The 23,281-nt window shown below is 44.0% G+C and overlaps 1 protein-coding gene across 16 annotated transcripts in view; it reads left to right on the forward strand.

The window, feature by feature from the left end:
• Window positions 1-23,281, forward strand: part of LOC122568136 — a 187,620-nt gene that overhangs the window by 65,659 nt on the left and 98,680 nt on the right. The window contains exons 1-2 of one of the 16 annotated variants that reach the window (XM_043727522.1): window positions 13,193-13,562; window positions 22,425-22,685. The exons of 13 other annotated variants lie outside the window; for them this stretch is intronic. In XM_043727522.1, coding sequence (XP_043583457.1) covers window positions 22,654-22,685 — 32 coding nt within the window. In that variant the 5' untranslated portion in view covers window positions 13,193-13,562; window positions 22,425-22,653. Of the gene's footprint in view, window positions 1-8,048; window positions 8,102-13,192; window positions 13,563-22,424; window positions 22,686-23,281 lie in introns of those variants that run through there. 2 more of the 16 variants (XM_043727521.1, XM_043727524.1) reach the window with 2 other exon arrangements.

Raw genomic sequence — 23,281 nt, forward strand, 5'->3', positions numbered from 1 at the left:
CAATTACGTAAGTGGCTATCGAGAATCGCTATAGCTTTGACTACATCTACCATTACGCGAATCGACTCTGAATCACCGTTCGCCGTTCTAACGATCCACGGTGTTATCACGGCGATATAGAGTCGTGTATCGCGTTATACCTTTGCTCGAGATTCGTTACGAATCTCCATAGATCACGTCGTTGTCATCGAGCGTGAAATAATATATATATATGTGTGTCGATAGAGTGGAATATATACGCCGAAGTAGAAAGAGACCAAAGGGAGACGAAAGTTCGTTTCGATCAAATTGAATCGCGATCGAATAAAGAGCAACGGTAGTCCGTTACCGTTCTTGAATGAAAACAAAGAAAAGAAAAATATAAAAAAAAGGAGAGGAAAAAGATCAACGACTAATTCGATCAGCGACGGCGGTTAGATTGGTTAGAATCGATTAACGGGAAACGACTCGAAATCAGAAGCGAACATCGACTCGACGAAAGTTTACGTTCGACGTATTTCGTTTTAAGCAGCGAATCTGGCTCCAACTATTCTGGTTCGGCGAGTTCCAAGTTTCGCCCGTTGAAAGTCTTGGACGCTTTTCTAATTAATCCGCGGAGCTCGGCGATAAAAACGTTACCGTCTATTAGCAAGTTCGACACGCTGTTCTCCTTTTCTTTTGAAATCCCTCTCCGTTTCCCTTTCTTCGGAGGCTTAGTTCGGCCCCAGGGTATTTAAATTTTCCTTCGTCGAGCGAAAGGAAGTGGACGCGAAAAGTTCGCGAGACGTAAATGGGCTGTTTGTAGTTGGTCGTCGCGCATCCGTTCGTCTTTGTAAATCGAAGGAAATTGGACGCTCCATCTCGATCAACGACAAGCTGCGACCATTCTCGTTTCCTCAAAGTGATTCTTCGATGCGAAAGCGAGCTTTCGATGCGTTTACGATTTCGCGCTTCGAACGAAACGTCGATAAATTACCCAATTAACGCATCGATCGTTATTTCTGCATGCACCTGTACGCGTGCGGTTTTGAAACGCACGAGATTTCTGCTCGTTACCTCTACCCTACTTTCAACTGAGAAACCCGTTACTCCGCGTTACCTTGCGTAAAGCGAAGAAGGAAAGGAAAGAACAACGCGACCCTTCGCTCGAAAATCGTCAATTTCCGCTCCAGTGGGGCGCGATTCCTCAAACATCCGCGACAAAGCTGCGAACGCCCTCTCGGCATTCACCACCCTCCAATCGGTCGTTCGACTTTCCTCTAGCTGAGCGATAACGCGCGATTAACGCCTTCGTTATCCGCCATCGTCCGTTCTTCCACCCTTTCTCGTACACACTGCCGTAAGTAAACCATCGACCCTTCTTTCTTTTGTTCCGTATCGCTTTAAACTCCGCCAGTGGATCGATGCAAGACCGCCTTCCAAGCGAGTTTCGTAATTCGAAAACATCTACCTTTAACGACTTACTAACCGTCAAACTGTAGCGCAGACTTTTTCTAATGCAGTTGGTAAAATTCGATGCACGAAGAATCAGCGACGAAGGGAGGAAAAAAGCTACAGCGAGGAAAGCAAGAAACGCGATCCTCGATGCAGCTGGGCTCGTCGTAAACCTGGATGCCGAAAACAGCCGTTAAACAAACGCAATTTTAATCGTAAAAAGTAACATCCTCCACCTTGCTGCGAACATACGCGCAATTATCGGGCGATTACAGGTAGGTTCGTAAAAGGAAGCGGGTTTTCAAATTTTCCACGGCGTATCGTTGTCACGGTAAACGCGTCGACGATTGCAAGCGGGCGGAAAATGGCACAAATGGGACAACGAGAAGTACGTTGAACTGTGCGCCACTCACCTTACGCGAGCGTACTACGCTTCCGGGATGAGCGTAGCTTTTTTACGACGGAATAAAGTGGATGCGGCGTGTACCCGACCGTCGTTTTCAGACGAACAGCATAAAGCAGTAAGAACGGGAAAGGGTTGCCCTCGCTGTAGGATCGAGAGATTTAGAATCTTGCAACAGGAGCTCGTTTCTCTCACTCTCTCTCTCTCTCTCTCTCTCTCTCGAGCCGAATGTGACTCGCGCGATTCAAAATAATTAGGTAGAAATTCTGCAAATTGGCGAGGAAAATCTGCGAAATGCGTTATTTCGACGTAACTTCTCATCGTTCGCGCCAGTGAACCGAGATCGAATGTCTTAAAGCATAAATCAGCCGCAAGATTATAGACCGTGCCAGGTGCGCTATTTTCTTCTCAAACGGAATAAATAAAACGTAATTTACGCGCGGATAAAGACTCGGACTTGTCGTGCGCTTAGCTGAAAGAGGTTCGTGTTTTTCCCTCAAAGTGTTGATAAAAAAAGTCGTGGCTTTAGAGTTCGTTTCGATCGCGGAGCGTGAATTCAGCGCGGACTCCGCTAAAGCGCTCGCGTTTGAGGGAACGGTACGTCTCCGACGTCCGATGAAGTGGCAGGAGCCGACGTTTTCTTAAAAAGTTTTCTTAAAAGTCTGTAAACGAGGGAAAGCTGCAAACGCGCGATACCGTCCGTGATAGTGTCCAACGATCGAGACTTTTGTCCGCTACCGTATCTCTGAAACTGGATGTCGCGGATGGAGGAAACGAGGAAAGAGAGGAAAATACGAATATTAAAACGATCGAGGGATACGATGTCGGAGCAACGGAACTTATGGCACGTACTCGCGAGAATCGCGTTTCAGAGGGTAGGTCAGGATAGCGACGCGGCAGTCCGATCGATGTTCAGGAAATTGAAGGATAGTACCTGCAACTGGATTAAGCTTTTAGAAGGACGAGCCGGTTTCTATTCCATCGTAGCTAGTCGAGCGTTATTTCGTTACCGGTCCAAGTAATACCGTTGTGCCAGACGGACGCTACATTTCCAGCTGCAATCCGTTATTACATTCCGAAAGGTTGTTCTTCTTGTGTATTCGGATCGATTCGGTTACCTGTGCGGCGTAATTTCTCCTTTGTAATCTGCTTCTTCCTCCAAGGATCGAGGATATCCTTCGTGGGACGTTGCTCGTACCAATCGCGGAATTTTTTGTAATTCGACTTTTATTGTAAATCTTTCACGGATGGATAAGTAAATGCGACGGATTAAGTTTCCGAAATGACGTATCACGTAATTAAGCAGGACGCGGGTTATGGTTGTTTAAACTTTAAACTCGAAATGATCGGACATCTACACCGTAGACGAAGACCAAGACTTGTCTCTTGTTGTTTTGCTTTAATCTCCACGTTAATCGACTGGAATGGAAGCCAAATAATATCGACGGGATAAATAACAACACCATACGCTCCACCATTTATTATTCGTCGATCTACTCTGAATTACAATGTGTACCTGCCTTAAACTTTCACGCGATAAAATACCAACGACGTTCTTCGTAAGAAACTTATCGAAAACAGCTGCGATACTTTTGACGGTCGAACGCGGTTATTCAGACTACCATGATTTTAATATTTGCTACTATTTTTCGAAAAATTGCAAGTCCTCCGATCGTTTTCCCTGAAAATAGATCGGCGTTCGAACGGCGACCGCGCGTAAACGACATTCGATTATCGACTCGCAGTCCAAAGTGCGCAGGCGCCGTGACAAAGGTATCGTTCCGCGATTATTCCTTCGAAAATAATCGATCGGCGATTCGTCCGTGCGTAGCGTCGGACAGAAAGGTAGCGGAGGCGCGTTGAAAAATTCGACGAGACTTTCCTCCTCGCTTTGTCTCCATTTTTTCGATCTCAACGAAACGATAGCTCGTGACCGCGATTACCAACATTCTCGGATATTAAATCGGATCCTTAAATTTCATTGCCTTCGTAAATCTGACATTTCCCTTTCTCGAATTTTTCGTTGTCCTCCGCACCGCCCCCCCCTTTTCATTTCATGTTTCAAAGTCGAATTGTGTGCTGTTCTTTCGTCGTTAATTGAATTTTATAACCACGGTCGAAATTTTAGGCCAATTCGGTCGGTCGTTTTCGAAAGTTGCACGTAATTTGGTCGCGTGTTCGTATTCGCCGTTGACGCACGATTATTCGTGACTTTTTAATCGACGATCGTAAATACGTACAACGAAGCAGTTCCAGTTAATCCCATAACGGGAAACCGAGAAAATCGCTAGACGAGCGAAATCTGCGAACAATCGGTATCGTTGATTTCGCGTCGTTCCGATCGATTTAATTTAGATGGCTAGTCGGACAGCAACACGAGAAACAAGTTCCACACATTCTCGTGGCGAGCTTCCCGCGAGACCTCGTCGTGTAACGAAAGTATTTCCGGGAAACAGTTAAGCACCTTAAAACTGCAGGAGAGATAGAAAGGTTGGTTGGAGAGAGGATCTAACGCCTTCGACGCGCAATCTACTAGCGACCATCCGTTATTTACACAACGGGGACAACGGTACTTTTTCGAAAAAGAAAATTTATCCGTCTCCTTCCTCTACCGGACAACTATTTTCTCCGGGAGAATTCTAATTTCGATTTCACCCGTTTCTCCTCGTTCGTTTTCTCAAGGTTTCTACGCGTAGAATTTATGTCAACGAGAAGAATTCGAACGAAACCACAAGACGAGGAAAACGCAACGAAACGCAAAGTCGATGTTGCGTCGGTCGAGATGTCTTCGATTAGAGAAGATTAGTCCACGAATAGTTTCTTCTCTAATCGCCTAAATCGTCGTATTACTTTTCTTCAAATTGTTGATTTTTATGGAAGGGAATATCGTTCCACGGAAGGAATACTAGGGGAGCGCTGGAACCATTGACAAATTCCACGGAGAAAGCCGCGTATTAAGATGGAATCGACGAAGGAACGCTCGAGTCCCGGCGAGTATTTGCTTTCGCGGCTGATTCAGCCTCCGAGTATAGAAGCCAATTGCACAGCGAGATTTCCGAACGTACGAACGATAATTGCAGGATGAATCGGCCGTCGGAGTTGCCGCAAGTTCGTTGGCCTGCGGTCGATGAAAGTAAACTCCCGATGAACAGCCATGGGATAGTTTCGATCCGAACTCGTAATTGTTAACACGTTACCGCGAAGATCAACCAGTTACGTAATGGCAAAGTACACCATCGTTTATCCAAGTGGTTAGGCGATTTCTTACGATCGTCTTCATTCTCGAGATATACGCGTAATTCTTCGATAAAAAAGGCGATCATTTAAGAAGACGGATGGACGTAACGCAAACGAATTCGACGAATCGTCTTGTTGGAGTATTATAAACTTTGACCGTTATCGATCACCGTGACAACCACGAAGATCCTTCGCTATCGTCGAGTGGTTTCGTTGATTATGCTATCATATCGAATATCTTTCCTCCTTCGAACTCAAAGTCCCGTGGTGCGAGGTGGTGGAGCGCGGCGCGACGATTTTCATGTCGCTTCGACTGAAAAATTTAGATCGGTCGTTCTCTGTTTAACGATTCCATCTCTGACGATGGATCGATTCGCCTATTCGTAGGCAGTCGGTTCTCCGGTAATTTCTGGCTGAAGCGAGCTCGCATGCGCGCGAACACGTACCCCGTAGCGCGTCCAAGTTTTGCATAATGCAGCCGTGTCACGTGCAGGGGCACGTGCGCATCGACGGATCCATAGCCGGTGCTCGAATTCCCTTCTTCCGTCGCGCTTCCTCGTTCGTTCGTTGCTTTTCTCGGTGTGTCATCGCCGCGGCAACGCACCGAACCGAACCCAAGCAACTTGTCACCCCTCGAGGATCTTTCTCTACCTCCCCTGGCCCGATATTTTGCCGGAAGCTGCTCCACGTTCCCGAGGTTATCGCCGCTGTCGTGAAAAAATTCACCGAAGCCTCTTGCGAGTTCGTTCTACTTTCGCTTCTTGCCGTATCCGGTGCGCCGTTATTCAGGCTACGACTCTAGCCAACGGAGCGATCCGGCGGATACCGTACCACATTTTTTACTCTTTACTTTACAAGTGTAACCGCGTGTTTTCGTATTTTAGGTGTATCCGATAGGAACGGTGGATTTTTAGGGATATACGGATATTTATTTCAAGATTCGATATACAGAAAGATATTTCCTGAAAACAACGAACAATATTTCGATTCTAAGTCTCTGTTCTATCTTCGTTCCGCCTCTACTTTATCTTCTAAGTTCTAAGTATATACACTTACATACATCCTTCGCAACGTTCTATTTTCGTTCGATGCTTACACAGCTTTGCTTTCTCGAATGCTTTCTCGATTACTTTCGGCTTGAAAAACCTTTGTTAGCGATGATTATGATAAACCTTGTTTCTTTTTTCGCTTTACATTCCATCTTCTCGTCTCACGTTCTCCTCCTCCCATTTGCTATCTGTCCCTTCGTACGATGTCTGCTAACGCGTACTTTCTCGATCCTCGTTCGTTCACCCTTTTCTCTTTTCTTTTCCCCTATTTCCGCTTTTATCTATGTCCCATCACCCTTGTATGCGTAATCTCCTTCGACGCGCCCTTCTTCCTTTCCTTTCGTTCCGCTCTTTATTCTTACGAAAGACCAAGCCTGCCCTTCGCTTTACGTTTACCGTTCGATACTCGCGAGGAAAGCAACGGTTCGACCGGTGAAAGAAACTTAAATCCTCAAGAAACGTAAATCCCGTGACGGGCTCGTTCAGAAGACGCACGATAGGCACGCGGGAAATCACGTGCATCCAACGGCGGATCGTAGATCTTCCTAACGAGTCGTCGCGACGTCTAAAAGTATCGACGATTAAGGTCTACGCTCTTTATCTCGGTGTAATCGAAAAAATAAATGTTCGAAGAAACGTCTATCGCGGAGAATTTATTTCTATCTTTAAAATCGTTTCAGAGATAGACGCTACATTAGTCGGATTAGATCAGCTGAAAACATTTTTGCGAGGCTAGACTCTCAGACCTTGTAAAGAGTAATTCCCATCGGCCGATCGGTGTCATTCTTTCTTCGTGGAATGATTTCTGTGCCTTCACTTGCACGCGAAGACGAACGAACGTTGAAACGGCACTCGCGTAGCGTTCCCATGACATTTACCTTAATGTCCGTTTTCCAGTTCCTATTTTCTTAATTTCCTTTTAGCGTTCTGTTTCTAGTTTTCCTTAGTAATGCAACGGAATTGCGACAGTGTGCGAATACACGATGTAGCGGAACAATGGCATCCCGTTGACGATGCTGCAACGAAGCGACACGTCGCGATGGCGGATCGATGTCGACGGTTCACCTGGGAATTGCCGCCGATGTCGCGCACCGGGTCCCTGGAATCGGATATTAATTAGCTACAAACGATTCGATTAATCCGTGCGTCTGCAGGAAGGAGGTTCCCAAGGCGATGTGGTTTCGCTCTGGCTTCGCTCTCGTTTCGACGATCGCTCGCATTATCATGGCTGCCAAGGGTTCGCGTGTCCCAGGGCGTGTAACGTTGCGTGGTGTTTAACAGCGAGGTGATTTCCGTGTAGAATCTTTGCAACGTTCTTTGTCATCGCGAGATAATATCGTTCTAAAAGAATTATTTAGAAAATTCCCCGTAGAAACGACTACGCTTCGTTCTCCCGGGAATAAAAGTAATCGCGTGTTACGAGCGGCTACAAGCAGAAATTTTGTCTAGGATATACTTACCTACGCCATATTTCAAACTGCTTCTAAACTTTTCGGAGAAAAATCTCGAGACGATCTATCTTCAATTTGTCGTTTCAGTCGAGATCGAAAAGAAATCGCAGAGTTCTCAAACTGTTTCTCAAACAACAACGAGCAGAAATACATATACTTGAGCGGTAAATGTAACGTGGTTTAAAATTTGCGCGTCAACTTTGAAACAACAGGAACGCACTGTCACGCTAGTCTAGATAGTTTTCTATTCCGAAAGGTTTATTTATTACAACCAGACATGTCGTCGGTGCAAGTTACTCGTTACGACCCGCCTTACAAGTCAAGTTCTATTTTTTGACGGACAACGCTAAGTGCAGAGCGAACTTTATTATTAACTGGGAAGTAAACGAGTCGAGATATCGGATATAAAAAGAACTTGGCGCGTCATAGCGCGTAACCGATGTAGCAGGTCTGACTACTGGCACTTATGGTCGAACGCTAGTCGTCTGTTTGTATCAGGAACGAATCTGTCGGTCCCGAAAATCCGTAGTCGATTCGCGCGGAAAGCGGTAAGTACCATACATCTAACAAGTACGACTACGCCCCTGTCTCGTTTAAATACCACCAATCTTTATAGCTGGTACCTCGACCAGTTGAACGAACCGTAGTATAGCGACCGTTTTGTCATGTACACAGTATGTTTACAAGCGCAACAGCGTTATCGAACGATTCGTAGGTTTAACGTCCGCCTTTTTGTCTTCTTATTTTTTCCTTTTCTTTATATCGTCTGAATCATCGTTCTGACTGTATAAACATTTGACATTTTGACGCAGTTGGAGAGTGTCGATCAAAGTCCAAATCAAGTCAAAGTTTGCGCTAGCAGCTTTGAAAATTCAATGATTTTATCTCGATATACACGAAGTATCGAATTAAACTTCGTTTCAACGTGTCTCGTCCTTTCTTTCCTAACAGCGACTAGTTATAACGACACCTGAAAAATGTACTTAGTTTCCTCTTCAACCTAGCCCAATCTCTCTCTATCTTTGATAATTACGGATTCCAGATTAAATTTCAAATATTCGATACTCGACATTTTCATCGTGCTATTAAATTTTCTGTCGTTTACGAAGATACCGCCAACGTATCCTTCGTCGTTGTGCGAGATTCTGTTTATCATATTCTTTAAAATATCGCCTAACCAACTCGATTCTGACTGCTTCCTGCAACTGTAATTCTTAAGAGCAAAAAGCAATCTATTCGATGAAAGTGGAAAAACCCACGAAAGCAGTTGAGAATCTTTCGTACGCTTTATTTCGCGCGATCGCGATTCGAAACTGTTCGAAGCGATCGACCGATCGAATCGCTTTATGTTCGACGTCGTCGTTCCTGGCGAGACAATGGCTCGAGCGAAGATAACGATCCGGCGGAACCGTTTCCCGCTTCGCAATTCCGATTGAATCGATCTCGTTAGCTAACCGGTGGACTGGACGGCTGTCGATCAAGGGATGCTAGGAATTTGTCGAAAGAACGTCCGCGAACCTAACGCGATTTTCTTTTATGCCGAAATTATGCGTTTCGACTCACTGGGGGGCATTGATCGATCAAGTAGAGATATTTAAATCATGATGTTCGAACAAAAAATTACATATCCTAATTTCTGTGTTGTCACATTGATTCAGCGGATACGATATTTCGACGAACGAAAATAATAATTTAAATTGTTCGAACTGACGCTCATAATAGCACGCTAACAAAATGTAGGTTATAAAGGAACCTCATCTCTGATGTCTTTCTCTCAATTACATCGTTTTCTCGTAACTTTTCAATAGGATTCGCTCGTTCAACGTCTCGTTATCCGTTTTCTTTTTCATCTATTTTCTTAAATATTCGCCGACGCTTGCCCTGTCACGACCGTGTTTCCGTTTAGACTGCCGCAAGATCGTCAATAGGGAAACCGTAACCCAGGAAAAAATTACCAGCTTGCCGTACGAGCGAGCACCCACGAGCGTTACCATCTCGCGCGATACCGTCCAGAAATTTATTAATCAGTCGATTCGTAAGTTGGTAGTCTCTGGCTGATCGAGTTTGACTTTTTAACGCAATTGCTTGGTTGAGCGTAATGTGAAAATCGTTGTGCAACGAAACGCCGTTGTTTAGATCTACGTTGGATTCTTTAAAATGTTCCATGCTTACAACGCGTAAGTATAAAATTTTCTATTTGCAAATAGGGAGGATAATATACTCCCTATTTTCATAGTTTTTCATAGTTGCGCTTTATTCCGCAAAGATGTTTTCTTATTCCTCCATCTAGTTCAGCGCGCAAAAATATTCTACGATAATAGGTCGTACAACTTTTCAAACACGTCCTCTCTTTATAAATTTCTCTGTTCGCTACATCGTAGTTTATTATTTTAACCGCGTACCATACGATATAGCATAGAAGATTCATAGATTCGATCGCGTTACAAACTGACCATCGTCGACTAGCTGATAAAACCTTCGTTCGCGACAGCCATCGAAGAGCGAAAAAGTCCCGTTCCCTCCGAACATATCTATCTTTTTCGTTACGCTGTTCCCGAGAAAATCGGGACGCCGCGCCGGTATTGAGGTCGCCCGAACGATAACGACGAGATTCCAAGGAGAGAAACGAGAAAAGTTCGCGCGAACGATCGATCAAGACGCGCGATTATAAATTGCCGGTTGTTTAGTAGGCCACTGTAATCTGTCCGCGAGCGGATGATCGCAGTTGGAAGCTGACCAAATGTAAAAGCTTCTTGTATTTCACTCTGACTCGGACGAGCCTCTTCCGGGACATTGACGAACGTCGCCCGACATTTTCCCCGTTTTCTTGAAGGGTCGCTGACGGCTATGATTTTCGTAAAATGCCAGAATCTTTGCAGATTCTAATTAAAGCGTTCCATCTTGCAATTTTATCGGGCAAATCTCGCGTTACGAAAGTAAAGTGAAATGAAAATAATTCGATCGATACAGTAGCTACGTTTAAAGACGTTTTGCTCTGTTTTCGAGCTTTCTGTCGAACGTGATGCTTATGGATGCGCGCGGAATATATTTTTCATCGAAATGCACTCGGTAGGCAAAGGACGTATATCACCGAAAAGGAAGTTTCTGGTTTATCTTAGAAGGAGGACACGCAAACCTTAGTAGGTTAATGCGCGAGGATTCAAGGACCATCCTACCGACCGACTTTTCGTTCTATCCATTACGCCTGTTTACCCAGATTCCCGTTAAGAATATCGACCCCACTGTCTCGAAACAAAAATCAAGCTTCGTTCGCGTATTTTACGGGATAATAACGGTCGTGTAGAAACCAGAGCTAGACAACTGCGCGGAGTAAAGAGGATCCGACGATTAATCGAAATCGTAAGCTCGCAATGTGATAAAAAAATGGCAGAGGATGGACGCATATACCTTTTGTTCGATTTATTTTAAACACGTTCTACTTATTACAGAACGTACAATAATTTTTCCAAGGACAATATAATTTCACATAGGATGTGCTAAATAGAGTGGAATTCAATGAGCGATGCGTTGGCGTGCGTACGCCCAGCGTGAAATCTGTCGTCAGCTGTTCATTCATGGCTGCCGGTTCATGCCCGACGAGCGAGGTCGATCGAACGACCTAGGTTCGGGGATGCGATAGCGCGCCGAGGGGAAGAAAGTCGTTCCCTCGGTAGATCTTCTTTAATGTTCACCGATGTGGACTACTCTCCGACGCACGTCGAGGTAACGATAATAAAACGGACGTGAGGCGGCGCGGCGTTGGCATTCGTTCAACGGGGACGATCGTGGTAACGTTGATCGCGAATCTCGCGATTAGACGAATTACCAACGAACCGTGGAACGTGGAAGCGAAGGTCGTGCTCTTTATTTCAACGACCATGATTAACTCGTTGTTTTTGCATCGCTCGACCTTCTTCTCATTTGACATGCATATTATTGTAGAGACAGCGAATCTAGCATTCACAAACGAATAAACAAAGATATACGTAGATTTCTATATTTCTTTATAACGCGATAATTTTGCATTTAACGAACCAACCGACGCTAGAAAAATTCTCGACCGAATCGTTCACGGCACTCTGTCAACCGACGGTAATCGTATCACACCCTTGAAGATTTCACACATTCGCGCTACTCGCAACTGTTTTGTTTTTCCTCGCAACGTCGCAACTGCGATACCCTACCATAAATGTATTTGCTTGGTCCTGGATCATTCGTCGTGTACGATGTACGCCGCACCCGCGGACCAGTCGTACGGCGACTCGCGCAGTGACAAATAACAAACAAAGATTTAATTTTCTACTTAATCGTGCCTTCGGTTTAACTTTGTCAAATTCGTAACGATGGAACTCGTTTGAAACGACGCGTTTAAGGAAATGGTAAACACACACACACACACGGTATGGACTTATTGGTCAGCGATGTGTACTCTGAATTTCTAAAAACGTTAAAAAGAGAAATGGATCCATCAACGTTTCTTCTTTACGCCGCTATGGCACGCAGGAAATACGCTATTGATGCGCAACGTAATAAAAATAGTCTTTCGATTAGATAGTACAAGTTGTCGGAAACTTTCACCCCCAAGCGGCGAAGGCTTTGCTGTCTTTACGCTTAATTTTTAAGTCGGCGCTTGCGAGACCGACGGCCCCGAACGCCACGTCCAAACTTTCAATTGGTTTACGTTGTTACAGTTTTATGCTTTTACACAGGAAACAGAATTTGTCTTGCGTAATCCGCGTCCTTCTCGAAACTTCGAGAAAATTTAAAGCGTTATACGTATCGAGACTCTCGGTCTGAAAAACGTCGAGTTTCGTTTCTGGAAATACCGATTAAAGATTCCTAACCTAAAACTTAATCTACGCCATAAAATTAAAAGATCGATAGGTTTTGGCCGTTTTACAAAATCGTCTTAAAACTAATCCCGGAAAAAAATTTCGTTAACTCCGTACGGTCGTTCGAATCTGTAAAATTTTAAAAGAAAAAAGGTAACTTCAGTTTGCCAATCCGTTTGTAACGGAAAGGGATCTTTGAAAAAGACAAATACAAGGGTGTTAAAACAGAGGCATTATTCTTTGAAACGAGGCCAGATAGACTGGTGATAGATTTTTTTTTCGCCAAGTTCAAATATCGACAACGTTTTCGCTGGAAATTTAGCGATTCTTCAATTTTGTAACGTAGTATTTTATTCGATAACGATTATTGCTACCAAACGTTTTTACTGGAATGTTTATTTTCCCCATATAAAATATAAAAGAACGAGGGAATGCATCGAAAGTCGAACATTTCTGTACGGGCCTCTCGTAAAAAGACGAACAAATCGCTAGTCATCGATTCCGGTAGGTTCAGTCGACATCAGTTCGTGAATCTGGTCAATTCCAAAGGAGAGAACATACCTCTCTCTCTCTCTCTCTCTCTCTCTCTCTTTCTCTCTCTGCATGGTAAGGACAATGCGCTGTGGAAAATTGAAGGGCGGAGGCGAGGGGATGATGCGCCGGCAGAGGCCGGGCCAGGTTGGCCGAGGCTACGGGCTAGAAGCGTGGGGCGAGGACGGCGCGAGGGGCGAGACAGCCGGCAGGGTGAAAGGAGGGTGAAAGGAGGGTGGAAAAGGCGCATGCCAGTTGTGCCGTCGCCGCGTTACGAGTCGGCCAACAGCCCGGCTTCTCGTTCGCATCCTCGATCGCTCTCTCGTGGCTCTCCAGTGCATCGTTTGTGCTGTCAGTGTTTCTCTCGTACGCGGCTTTCGACGGTGTTTCCGGTCGCTCGTTTCCTCCGTGCGTTGCGGCGAGCGCGGTGTTGCTTTACGTTTGCGTGACGCGAAGGGGTGTCGACGATGCACGTCGCGACGATGCTACGAGAAGCCGGTGTTCCGTCGGGCTGATCGATTGTTTTCGATAATAAATCGCGATTTCTGGGAGCAACGGCCTCTTGGGCATTATCGGAAGTCGGCTTTTCTCGCGATATTTCACGTGCGCCGCGGAAAATGCTACTCGTTACCTCTGCCATGCCGCGGTAAGCGATCGCATCGAGGCTGGTCCTTCCACGAAAGGATGGTTTGTCTCGGCGAGCCAGGTTCGGTGATAGAAAGTGCGCGGGATCGAGCGTGGCGTTTCGTCGAAGACGAAAATGGATTTTCGGTTGAGCACGATGAATGGCGCGTCCTCGCTGCGCTCGCCCTTCGATGCCGAGCCAGCCACGAGCTTTACGTAACGGAACCGGGGCTTCTGCCGGGAATTACGCAGGCCGGCTACGCCGTCGCATTTTACCTACGCTCGAAAGTTGTTGTTCGCCTGCATCGAATACCTTGTGCGTTGCGCCAATGCCTTGGAAGCTATGGTTCGAGATGTCGATAGGGTGAAACGATAGCAAGATAACGAGAAGCGAATTATGTAAGGCGTTTCGAAGACAGAGAGAATGCGATTCCCATGGAAATGCAAATGAACAGGAGGGTTTTGGTAAACATACGCGTACGTCGTTCCGTCCGCGTTACGCAGTTATTCAAGTATCGATTATCCGCGATATTTATCAGGATCATTTTCATTAAGCGTTCATTTTTCCTCTAAAAATACGTTTTGTTCTTTTCGTCGGTGGTTTTTCTACGAAAACCGCGGATGGAAGATCATGGTACCTGATCGTATCGCGCGCTATTATCGTGTCCAAGAGAGCGTCGATTTTCCCGTAGTTTTGTTTCCGCCAAAGAAAGGCGAACGGAAATCCGCGGATTACGCTCTACGATAATTCTCTTTCTACTTTTCGTAGTCGTCGTCGACGGTCTCTTCGGCGGGCATGGCAATTAGAACGAAAGAGGGTCGACCTTGACTTTTTGACGCGACGAGACGCGACGCGACGCCTCGTTTCCGCGAGTCTCGACTGCTTCTCCTGTTCAACGCGCCGCGATTCAATTTCTATCGATGCCCGTACTCTCGTTAAGGAAACTTCAAAGGGTAGGTAGGTTAAACGAGGAACGACGGCCCGATTTTGTCTTTCGTTAACTTGTTGCGAGGCAATTTGGGATAACGAAATTACGCTCGAGGCAAACAGGATTTGTGAAAGGTCGAGTAATTTTCGCATTCGATGAAAGCTTTAATGTTCTCGTACTTGGTTTAATACCATTCGAGCGACAGTCTCTGTCGCTAATTTTCTTTTACGGTAGCAAGTACGTCGTTTACATCGTCCTTTCCGCTAAAAAGTCATTTTTCGTTCGATTTCTAAATAAAATGTAACGTAGTTGGTTTTAAAATTCTATGCAGCATAGTTCCTTCGTATTCTTCGAATATTGCACCTTGAAATATGATATCAATAGGTATATAAATATAATAGTAAGGTCTATATAGTAGGTAAGATTATTTTACTTCGTAGTCGGTTCTATTTTAGCATTTCCGCGATATCGCAGCTGGTAATGTGGTTTAATAGAATAGCCAGCGGATATCCGGAAGATATACTACCGAGGGTTAATTCTCGATTGGCATATTGAAAGCGTTCTATTCGATTCCAGCTTCAAATTTTGCCGAGAATCGTGTGCCTAACTTTCGCAGTTCCTTCCGTTGAATTTAACTAGCCTGTCGAAATTAATGGAACTTTATACGAGTGGCAACGCGAGTAGAAGGGAGAACATTGCTCGTTTGATTCCCTTTAATTTCATGGAGGTAGGAAAGTGCAGGGGTCAAGATCCGCGAAGCCCAGGCGGAGACGACTTCCGTAGCGCGAGAAAACTCGTCGAATCAATGAACTCCTCCAGCCAGTAACAGGTCGAACAAACGCATGCAAGTTGCCATTCCCGAGAATGTTCAGCTTTTTTTAATCTTCCCGTAGATTTCTTCGAGAAGGTCCCCAAAATATATCGTACTTCTGTCTCTTAACATGTTTAATATTTAATACATGTTTTGTGCAAAATCTCAAAAGTTCGTTTTATCGATCGTACGCGAATCACGAACAGAACTGAACATATTCGTTCGAAGTTACTTAATTCGATTTATGTTACTATTTTACACCGTTTCAAAGGGTAATAGAACACGGAACTCCGCGTTCCCTCCGATTTCTGCAATTTTCGTGCTCGGCTCTTTTTCCCAGACGTTTTAAATTTCAGATAATAGCGAATTGATCAAGATCGACAGTGTATAATTCATTGGACAAATCTTCCTTCTTTAGCTTTCCTATTAATTTTTTAATTCGTTTGCGAAACGATACAAGTAAAAAATGCGCTTTTAAAGTTCTCCTCCGAGTCTTTGCACATTTCCGATGAAGTTTGTCGTAAATCCACGTAAATTTAGTAAAAAAAAAACGCGCGTTGCGCTCGCTGCAACAATTTTTTAACAGCCTGTAGTGTATGCGCCATTCGTATATTAATGATATTTCCATTTCATACGTACGTTTTGTTTGCGATTTGCAAATTTCTTAACATTTTCCATCCTCGTTATTTGTAGCATAGAACGTAGTGCAGATTATTAAACATGTTTCCTCACAAAATTCCTAAAAGTATCTGAAAATCACCGCGCGAGTCGGTCCACTCTTACGAGGGCTGATATCGATTAAAAGTTCGCTATAGCTTGATCCACTGATGACTGTATTCGTCGGTGCGTACGTAAGTTTCACTCGTGAAAGACTTGGCGTATTTTTTCAGCGATCCAACGACACGGACGTTCACGCGCACAGCGTCCCTTCGGAACCTTTACTTCCAGCCGCAGTTTCCCTGGCAGAAAATACAACGACGATAACAAAATTCTGGTGTATACACGAGTACGTATATAAACGCGCGGGCATCCAGGGACTTGCCGTATCAGCCGACGTGGTTCGTGCATTCGGTGATTCGAGTGACGTGTGCCATCGCGGCACAGCGCGGAGATTAGGCTTTGTGCGCGAATTAGTCGGCGAAAAGATAAGCAAGGAAGGGAAAATGGACGAAGGTGAACGACCGGAGACGAAGGTTAAGCACTGCTATCGTAAATAAGCACGCTGCGCTGCTTCGCTCGTCGCTACATTTTCCTCCTGTGATATTTGGGAAATGCCGTGTCTTGGTGCGGACGGCCAGTCGGACGGATCATCGTGATATGTTTGCTTGCCCTCTATGCAGAGTTGGGTGTGTCCAGACTCGAGACTTTGCGATTTTAAAATAAATCGTTATTGCGATGAAATAATTTATCGTTTACCCTTACGGTGTTTCTATAGCATCTGTGCTATTGATATATCAAATACCGCTTAATACGCAATGCGAAAATTTGGGATATGCCGCAACTAATCGCAAATTCGATTCGCAATTAGTACGATTAGAGATACTTTCGAACGATTTAAATTGGGCTTTTAAGACTATTGACGATGATATTGTTGTTCATCGCGTTCCCGGTAGCTTGGCGCAGCGCGCAAAAAGCAGGTGTCTAGACACTATCGAGCCATAGTTAATGTACGTCTTATTATGTACGTAGTCTTCTAAACTCGTGGCTTTTGCTAATGTTCTTTCGCAAAGTGCACTATCCAGACTCTACACTCTAAAGTCTAATCTACGGTCTAGAGTCTAGAGTGTCGCTGTAAATTTTCATTCTTCACGCATGGCTCTGGCTTAAGAGGACTCGCCCTTATACTCGAGCACACACACGTGTACTTACGTACTCTCTAGGCTTCATTCAGCTTTTCCGACGCACGTGTCTTATGAATCCTTATAGCTTATCACTGTCCATTCCGAAAAATTCTCTCGCACGGTGCTCTATCGTTAGTTCCTTGAATTTTTTAAAGAATTATTTCTCTCCTTGGGAGAAAAAGAATTACCTACCTCGATAAGCGCATATACGCATGGAGTCTAAACATTTGTTATACGCATATCGTCGAAGGTAAAGTGGCATGTACATGCGAGAAGCGCAATTACGTATCACGATACATCGTGAATTAATTCGACTTTTATCGCAAATCTTCTTCCGATTGACCGACTATCTTGCTACATGTTTGCATCCGCTACGCGCAAAAAGTACAGCGCTGAAGAAAGAAGAAAATACTGCTTACCTGATCGATTTATTATGGACAAATGGGCATACAGAGAGCGGATTAGTTGGAAAATAATAACTTTTTTGCACCGATTACCGGTCGAATTCACGGCAATTGATTAACGTTTAAAGCAAACTCCCGTTTAAAAGGCAAATGTACGCGGTGCGGCCAGACTTTCGCGAGCACCGAAGAGCCGAATTTTTTTTCTTCGCGCTAGCGTTGTTCCTACGATCCGAAATGGATTTCACGGTAAAAGGGTTGGAAAGCATGATTCTAGCACAGAAGGAAGTTAGCAATGCAGAAAGCATGTCCATACGGGATAAACGCAAATACAAGCAGTCCTCTTTTTCCCTCGCTATTCGGCATTCGTTTTTCCGATGCGACTCGTCCGCTACCTTTCAGCGATCGATTCCCTCGTTAATATGGAATCCAGACGAATGGTTTTCACATTTTTACAATTTTGAACTTTTCGACGATGCACGATCGATGAACAATGTGGTTTTCTGGAAAATTGCAAAAGGAAACGTGTAAACCGTGATATCCTACAGTTATCCTAGATATGGTCATTTGTACGGAGCGTACAAAATTACAGTTTATATTATACGGTGTATATATATACGTATTATGTTTACAAAATTTGATATTTTTGTGTGGGGGTCGGTATATTCGAACGTTAGTCAGACAATACCGTCGCGAATGTTCTCCACAGCGTCGCATATTTTGGGGCTAGAAAATATTTACAAAACGAGAGTTTTTTCCTCTGTGTGGAAGGATTACAGAGTTGGTAGCGGGATTGAGAGTAGAACATGGCGGGGACCAGAAGTACTTTTGTTAAGTGGGTAAACGTTTATTTACATCCGATTCTGCATATCGAAACGATGCTGGATCCGAGAGAGCTGCTTTTTAAATTGCGAAATGATGTTGCGTTCATTCGGTGTAAAACACGGTAAAAAACTTTCCTTCAAATATTCAAATAAGGAAAGAATATAATTTGAATATGAAGCATAATTTCTAAAGCATCTGGCGAATAAACTTCGACGAACTAATTCAAGGGTAAAAGAAACTGCAGACAACGGACGTTGCGCTGGACGAATTGTAGCGAGATTTATAAATAAAAATTTACGGTAGACAGGATCGAAGTAAATTTGGTGGGAATCGCTGCGTGATGCGAGCGTGAAAGGAGGCAGTGGCTTTTGCAAAATGCAGCAGACCAGAAAGGCCAAGGGCAGCGGAGAAGGCCGGACAAGTTCAGGGATGTCGCGCGTCATGAAAATAAGCAGATAAAATATTCAAGCTCCCAACTCGGAACCAGGCCAGGTTAATTCGAAAGATTCGTGAAAGATGTACGAGGGTGCGCGACTGGAACGATCACCTCTTCTGACAATAGCTAATCTCGAGTTTCTCGATTGGAAAAATCGAGAAGGTTGATCTTGCCGAACCTTGACATTTCTTCGATCTTCCAGATTTTTGGGTGTCGTACATATTTGTTTTCACCACCGTCCTTTAGTCTCACGATGGTTTCCGCCGTGTTACTCGTTGTCCAAGTTTCTCGAGAGTATTTTCGATTTTGGATACTTGCAACACCTTTGTTTCCTCTCGAGGACTGGAGGATCATTCCGGACTCATCGCAAGGTTTATTTTATTTTGTCAAACACGTGCCTGCATTGAAAGATGGTTGACTTTGTTTCTTACTGCTCTTTATTCGATGTTTTATGATACGACGAGTTCTACGATACGGAACTCGAAAACTTGACAACGTGTTCCGTCGATAAAATAGCCGGAAAATCAAAAACTTTCCTTCTCGTGGGAAGAACTAGATCTTTTAGGAGCGAGAAACCTTCTATCTCTTGGAAGTGGCTTTGAAAGATCTTCGCAAAATTTATAAACAGGAGGAATAGAACAGGAGGCTCGAACGACTTGGCCGTTCAACCAGCGTCGTTCTTACGTCGCTACTTTATACCGGCTCCGCAAATATCGAATCGGTCCCATCGCACCGTTCGCCCACCCCTCGTTTCTATTCATCCGACCCAGCACCCTTGCTACCTCCGTCTCTCCCTTTCTTTCAACCAGGTTCTCTGTTTGGCGTCGACATCGTCGAACGAACGGGCGGCTAATCGTGGCACGCGCTCCATAGTGCGGTCGGTGAATTAAAAAGAGGTTGCTGTAGCCGGGGGCGCGAGATGTCGGCGTTACGTCACTGACCTTGCCGATTCTCCGGCCACGCCGCGCCGTGGCACATTGTTCTCGCGGTGTTTCCTCGTCGTGTTGCTTTTGTGCCGCGGGTTCGCACCGCTTTTTAAAACCAACCGTATTTCCCCGCGTAACAGCTGTTCCAATGTATTCGCTCGTCCAGCATATTGTCGCAAGATGTGAGAAACGAGAGGGACGGGGGAAATTTATTTGCTCGTAAGCAAATTTTTGAAAATAACCATACCGGATTCTATCATCCGTTACTCTGACAATGCCAGTGGTTACGCGGAAAATGAACTTGTACTTGCACGTTAGCATAGCTTGTTATTTGAACGTACTAATGTAAATTTCGCAAATTAGACAGTTTGCAAACGCTCGAATTATATTTCAACTTCTTTTACGTTCGACTACTGTCCCATCGAACTGGTCATCGTGTCGGTTTTCTCCTTTTTGTTTGCAGAACGTAACATGACGCGGAGACAACACTAGCAACAGGAGCTTTGATACTATTTCGACGATGTTGTATTCGTACAGAGAGAAAGACTAATGACAAAAAATCAGGAGGGTTCCGTTCCTGTCATTCGCATTATACTTTCCTCTATTGGACTTTCTTTTTACCCGTTCTTAATTGTCCAATTACGCTGATACTCGAGGCATTAACGACACTCAGCACCATCGACGGACCACTCGTTCCCCTTATTTACTCGCTGAAACGCTTTTCCTCGTGAAAGCGGCAATTCGATCTACGAGTACTCGTTTTTAGAAACGTCGTTGTTTGTAAATGAAAATATTCGTCATGTTTTATTTCTCTTTCGAGCTGAACGTTTCGATATTAGGAAAGTTTAAAGCACAGTGAGAAAATTAGATTTGGATGATAAACTACGGAGAAATAGATTTAAAATCGTCATTGTTCGCACGATGAAAATTTTATTTTTCACGATTACCGCAAATAATCGGTGATGTAAAATACACAAAACGGATATATCAAATTCATTTCGAAAGTTTCCTAAAAAAAGAGAGAAAAACAAACGGCGAAATGTAACGAATTCTACTTTTTCCACTTTCCATTTCCATCGTCAGCTTTTATTTTTTTTAATTTTAGTTTTTCCCTGCTTGCCGTTTCTCTCGTTTCACGTTGCGCGAATAATTGCACACCTTTCAGAACATTCACATAATTCGTCGCCGTCTAATTTGCGACTTGGTTCGTCCGTAGTCGCGTTTAGTTTAACCATTTTTAAACGCGCGATGGAACGATGCACTTTTCGATCTTATTTTGTCTGTTTTTAAATACATTACGCGATTTTCTTGTGGATAAAGCTGCGTGTTTCAGCATGATTCTATAGTTACACGCGTTTCGTATGCACTTTGTACGTTCGCGCGTTGTTCTGCAAATGAACGTGTCTGGAATTTGCATATCGTATTCCGCTGAAGTATCGCAAAACGTTTTATCTCGACGAAATAGTTGTAATGGCATGTTTGCGACGGGACCTTTCCTCTACCGACTATACGGTTCCAAACCGATTCGATTATTTCTTCTAATTTATTATCGCGCGCTTTACCGCTCCTTCGAATATTATGCTTATTTGCGTTTCCAACGATATCTACAATTTTATTTTTATACGCCAAGAATATAGAGAATGGTTTGCTACCGTTTTCCGTTTCATACCAATGTTACGAAAAAGTTGGTAACAATAGAATTTAGTACCACTTACTGTTGCCTGTGAAATTTAATTCGTTGAACGTACTACTTAAGAGGTTCGTTTAACGATATATCACGCAAGAATGTATCGGTGAGAGGAAAAAAGGTCACGGTGGAGAAAGGTTGCGTGGATATAAATTTGTTATATACGAAGAAGCAGCGAGCTATGTACCGCGTCGAGGACTCACCGGTGGGAGTTTCTTTTGTGCTGAAAGAAACGAGGGGAAGGGGTGAGAGAAGGAGAAGAAAAAACGAGCTTTAGATTGCGTCGCGAGAATGTAACGCGAGCTCGTGAAAAGCTAATAAAGCCTTGGAGGCGCGGAACTGCGTATGAAATTTTCTACCGTCTGTTTATGTTGGTGCGAGATTACATATTTCGCGGTGAGAAAAGGCGGAGGATTAATTTACGATTCTTTCTTTCAAATTAACCGACCAATTACCAAGTCTCGTCGTCGTGCAGAAAGGAAGAAATACGATCGTCGATTCGTCTAAGAAACAGCCTCGGTTCAAAGTAATTTTCTCGATATTTACTTGATCTATTTAAATGCTCGAATCCCTTAGGTTCAACGTACCGACTTCGAAAGAATTTCGAGGCTGTTTCGTACGAAAATCGAACCGAAAATCCATTTTCGCGAGGAACAGATGTTCCCTCGATGCGCTTGATTTTGACATATGGAAATTCGAATATATGTATTCGATTTTTATTTTCGTTGTTGGATACGTCGCGATACTAGTTGGATTTATAGTTGAGATTAGAATCATTCGTCGATTTTGTAATTTTCGTTTAAAGTTATTAAAGTTATTAAAGCTAAAACAAAATTAATTCGATTCATTTGCGATTATTATTTGTCACTGTGCGAGAACGGTCTACTATTCCTATTTTAATCGATACAGAGACGAACCGTAACTGAAAACGTTTGCATTTCTCAAACAGTATCTCAAAAAGTATCTCTTTCGAATAGATGTAGGTAGAATTAGGCGTGTGGCATCTAACAGTTTCGTTTTGCACGTAGAATTTGTGCAAATGCCATGGCAGAGTTCCTGTTCATCGAGAAGATTGTCTATAACGTATATAATGAGAAAACTTGGCGACAAGTCGCGAAATTCATAAACGAATACGCGATTCAGGCGTAGTTTGGTGCGAAAATGTAACGAAAGACAATCCGGGGTCGAGTGATAATCGACGCGAGTGAATCGTCGTGTGCCGCGAGCTTTGTTCGATGTGTCAGACGTATCGCCATCATGTTCACGTGCCTGTGGAACTTCTTCGACTGGTAAGATGCTCTTTTCCATTGATATTAGTTAAGCTATTTCAACTTTGTAATTAACGGCCTTTCTGCATTTCTACATTAACTTTTACCTACGGTACGACGATCGAATAGCGACGAAAAATAATCCTTCTATCCCATCATTATTACATATTACAATCCATCCCTGATCAAATAAAGACAGATTTCCGAGTTGGACGAAGAGAAGAGACTCGTTTTTGTCCCTCGTCAAGATCCTTTGTTTGTCAACGAAATATTGACCCGAAATCGAATGATCCCCGCCTCTATCGGCAGGAGCCTGTAATTTCAATTCCGTTGTAACCGGGGATCGTTTGCCGACGAGAGTCGGTCAAATATTTGCAACCAGTTACACCGGGCTGTGAAACGGAAACGGCGACGATTCGTCAAATGCGTGATTCGCGCCTGTATAAATATCTTTCCTCTCTTTACGAATCCTTGGTTTCTTCTTTTACAAGCTACAGCGTTCTGAACGATTATAATTTTAAGCAGAGAGCAGACTACAATCTACGATGGAGGCAGTACGCGTGGCCCGGTGAGTCATGATGTGTACAATGCCGCGAGATTGTATAGAACGCCGCGAC

Source organism: Bombus pyrosoma, linkage group LG6, assembly GCF_014825855.1.
Source record: "Bombus pyrosoma isolate SC7728 linkage group LG6, ASM1482585v1, whole genome shotgun sequence".
Lineage (NCBI taxonomy): Eukaryota > Metazoa > Arthropoda > Insecta > Hymenoptera > Apidae > Bombus > Bombus pyrosoma.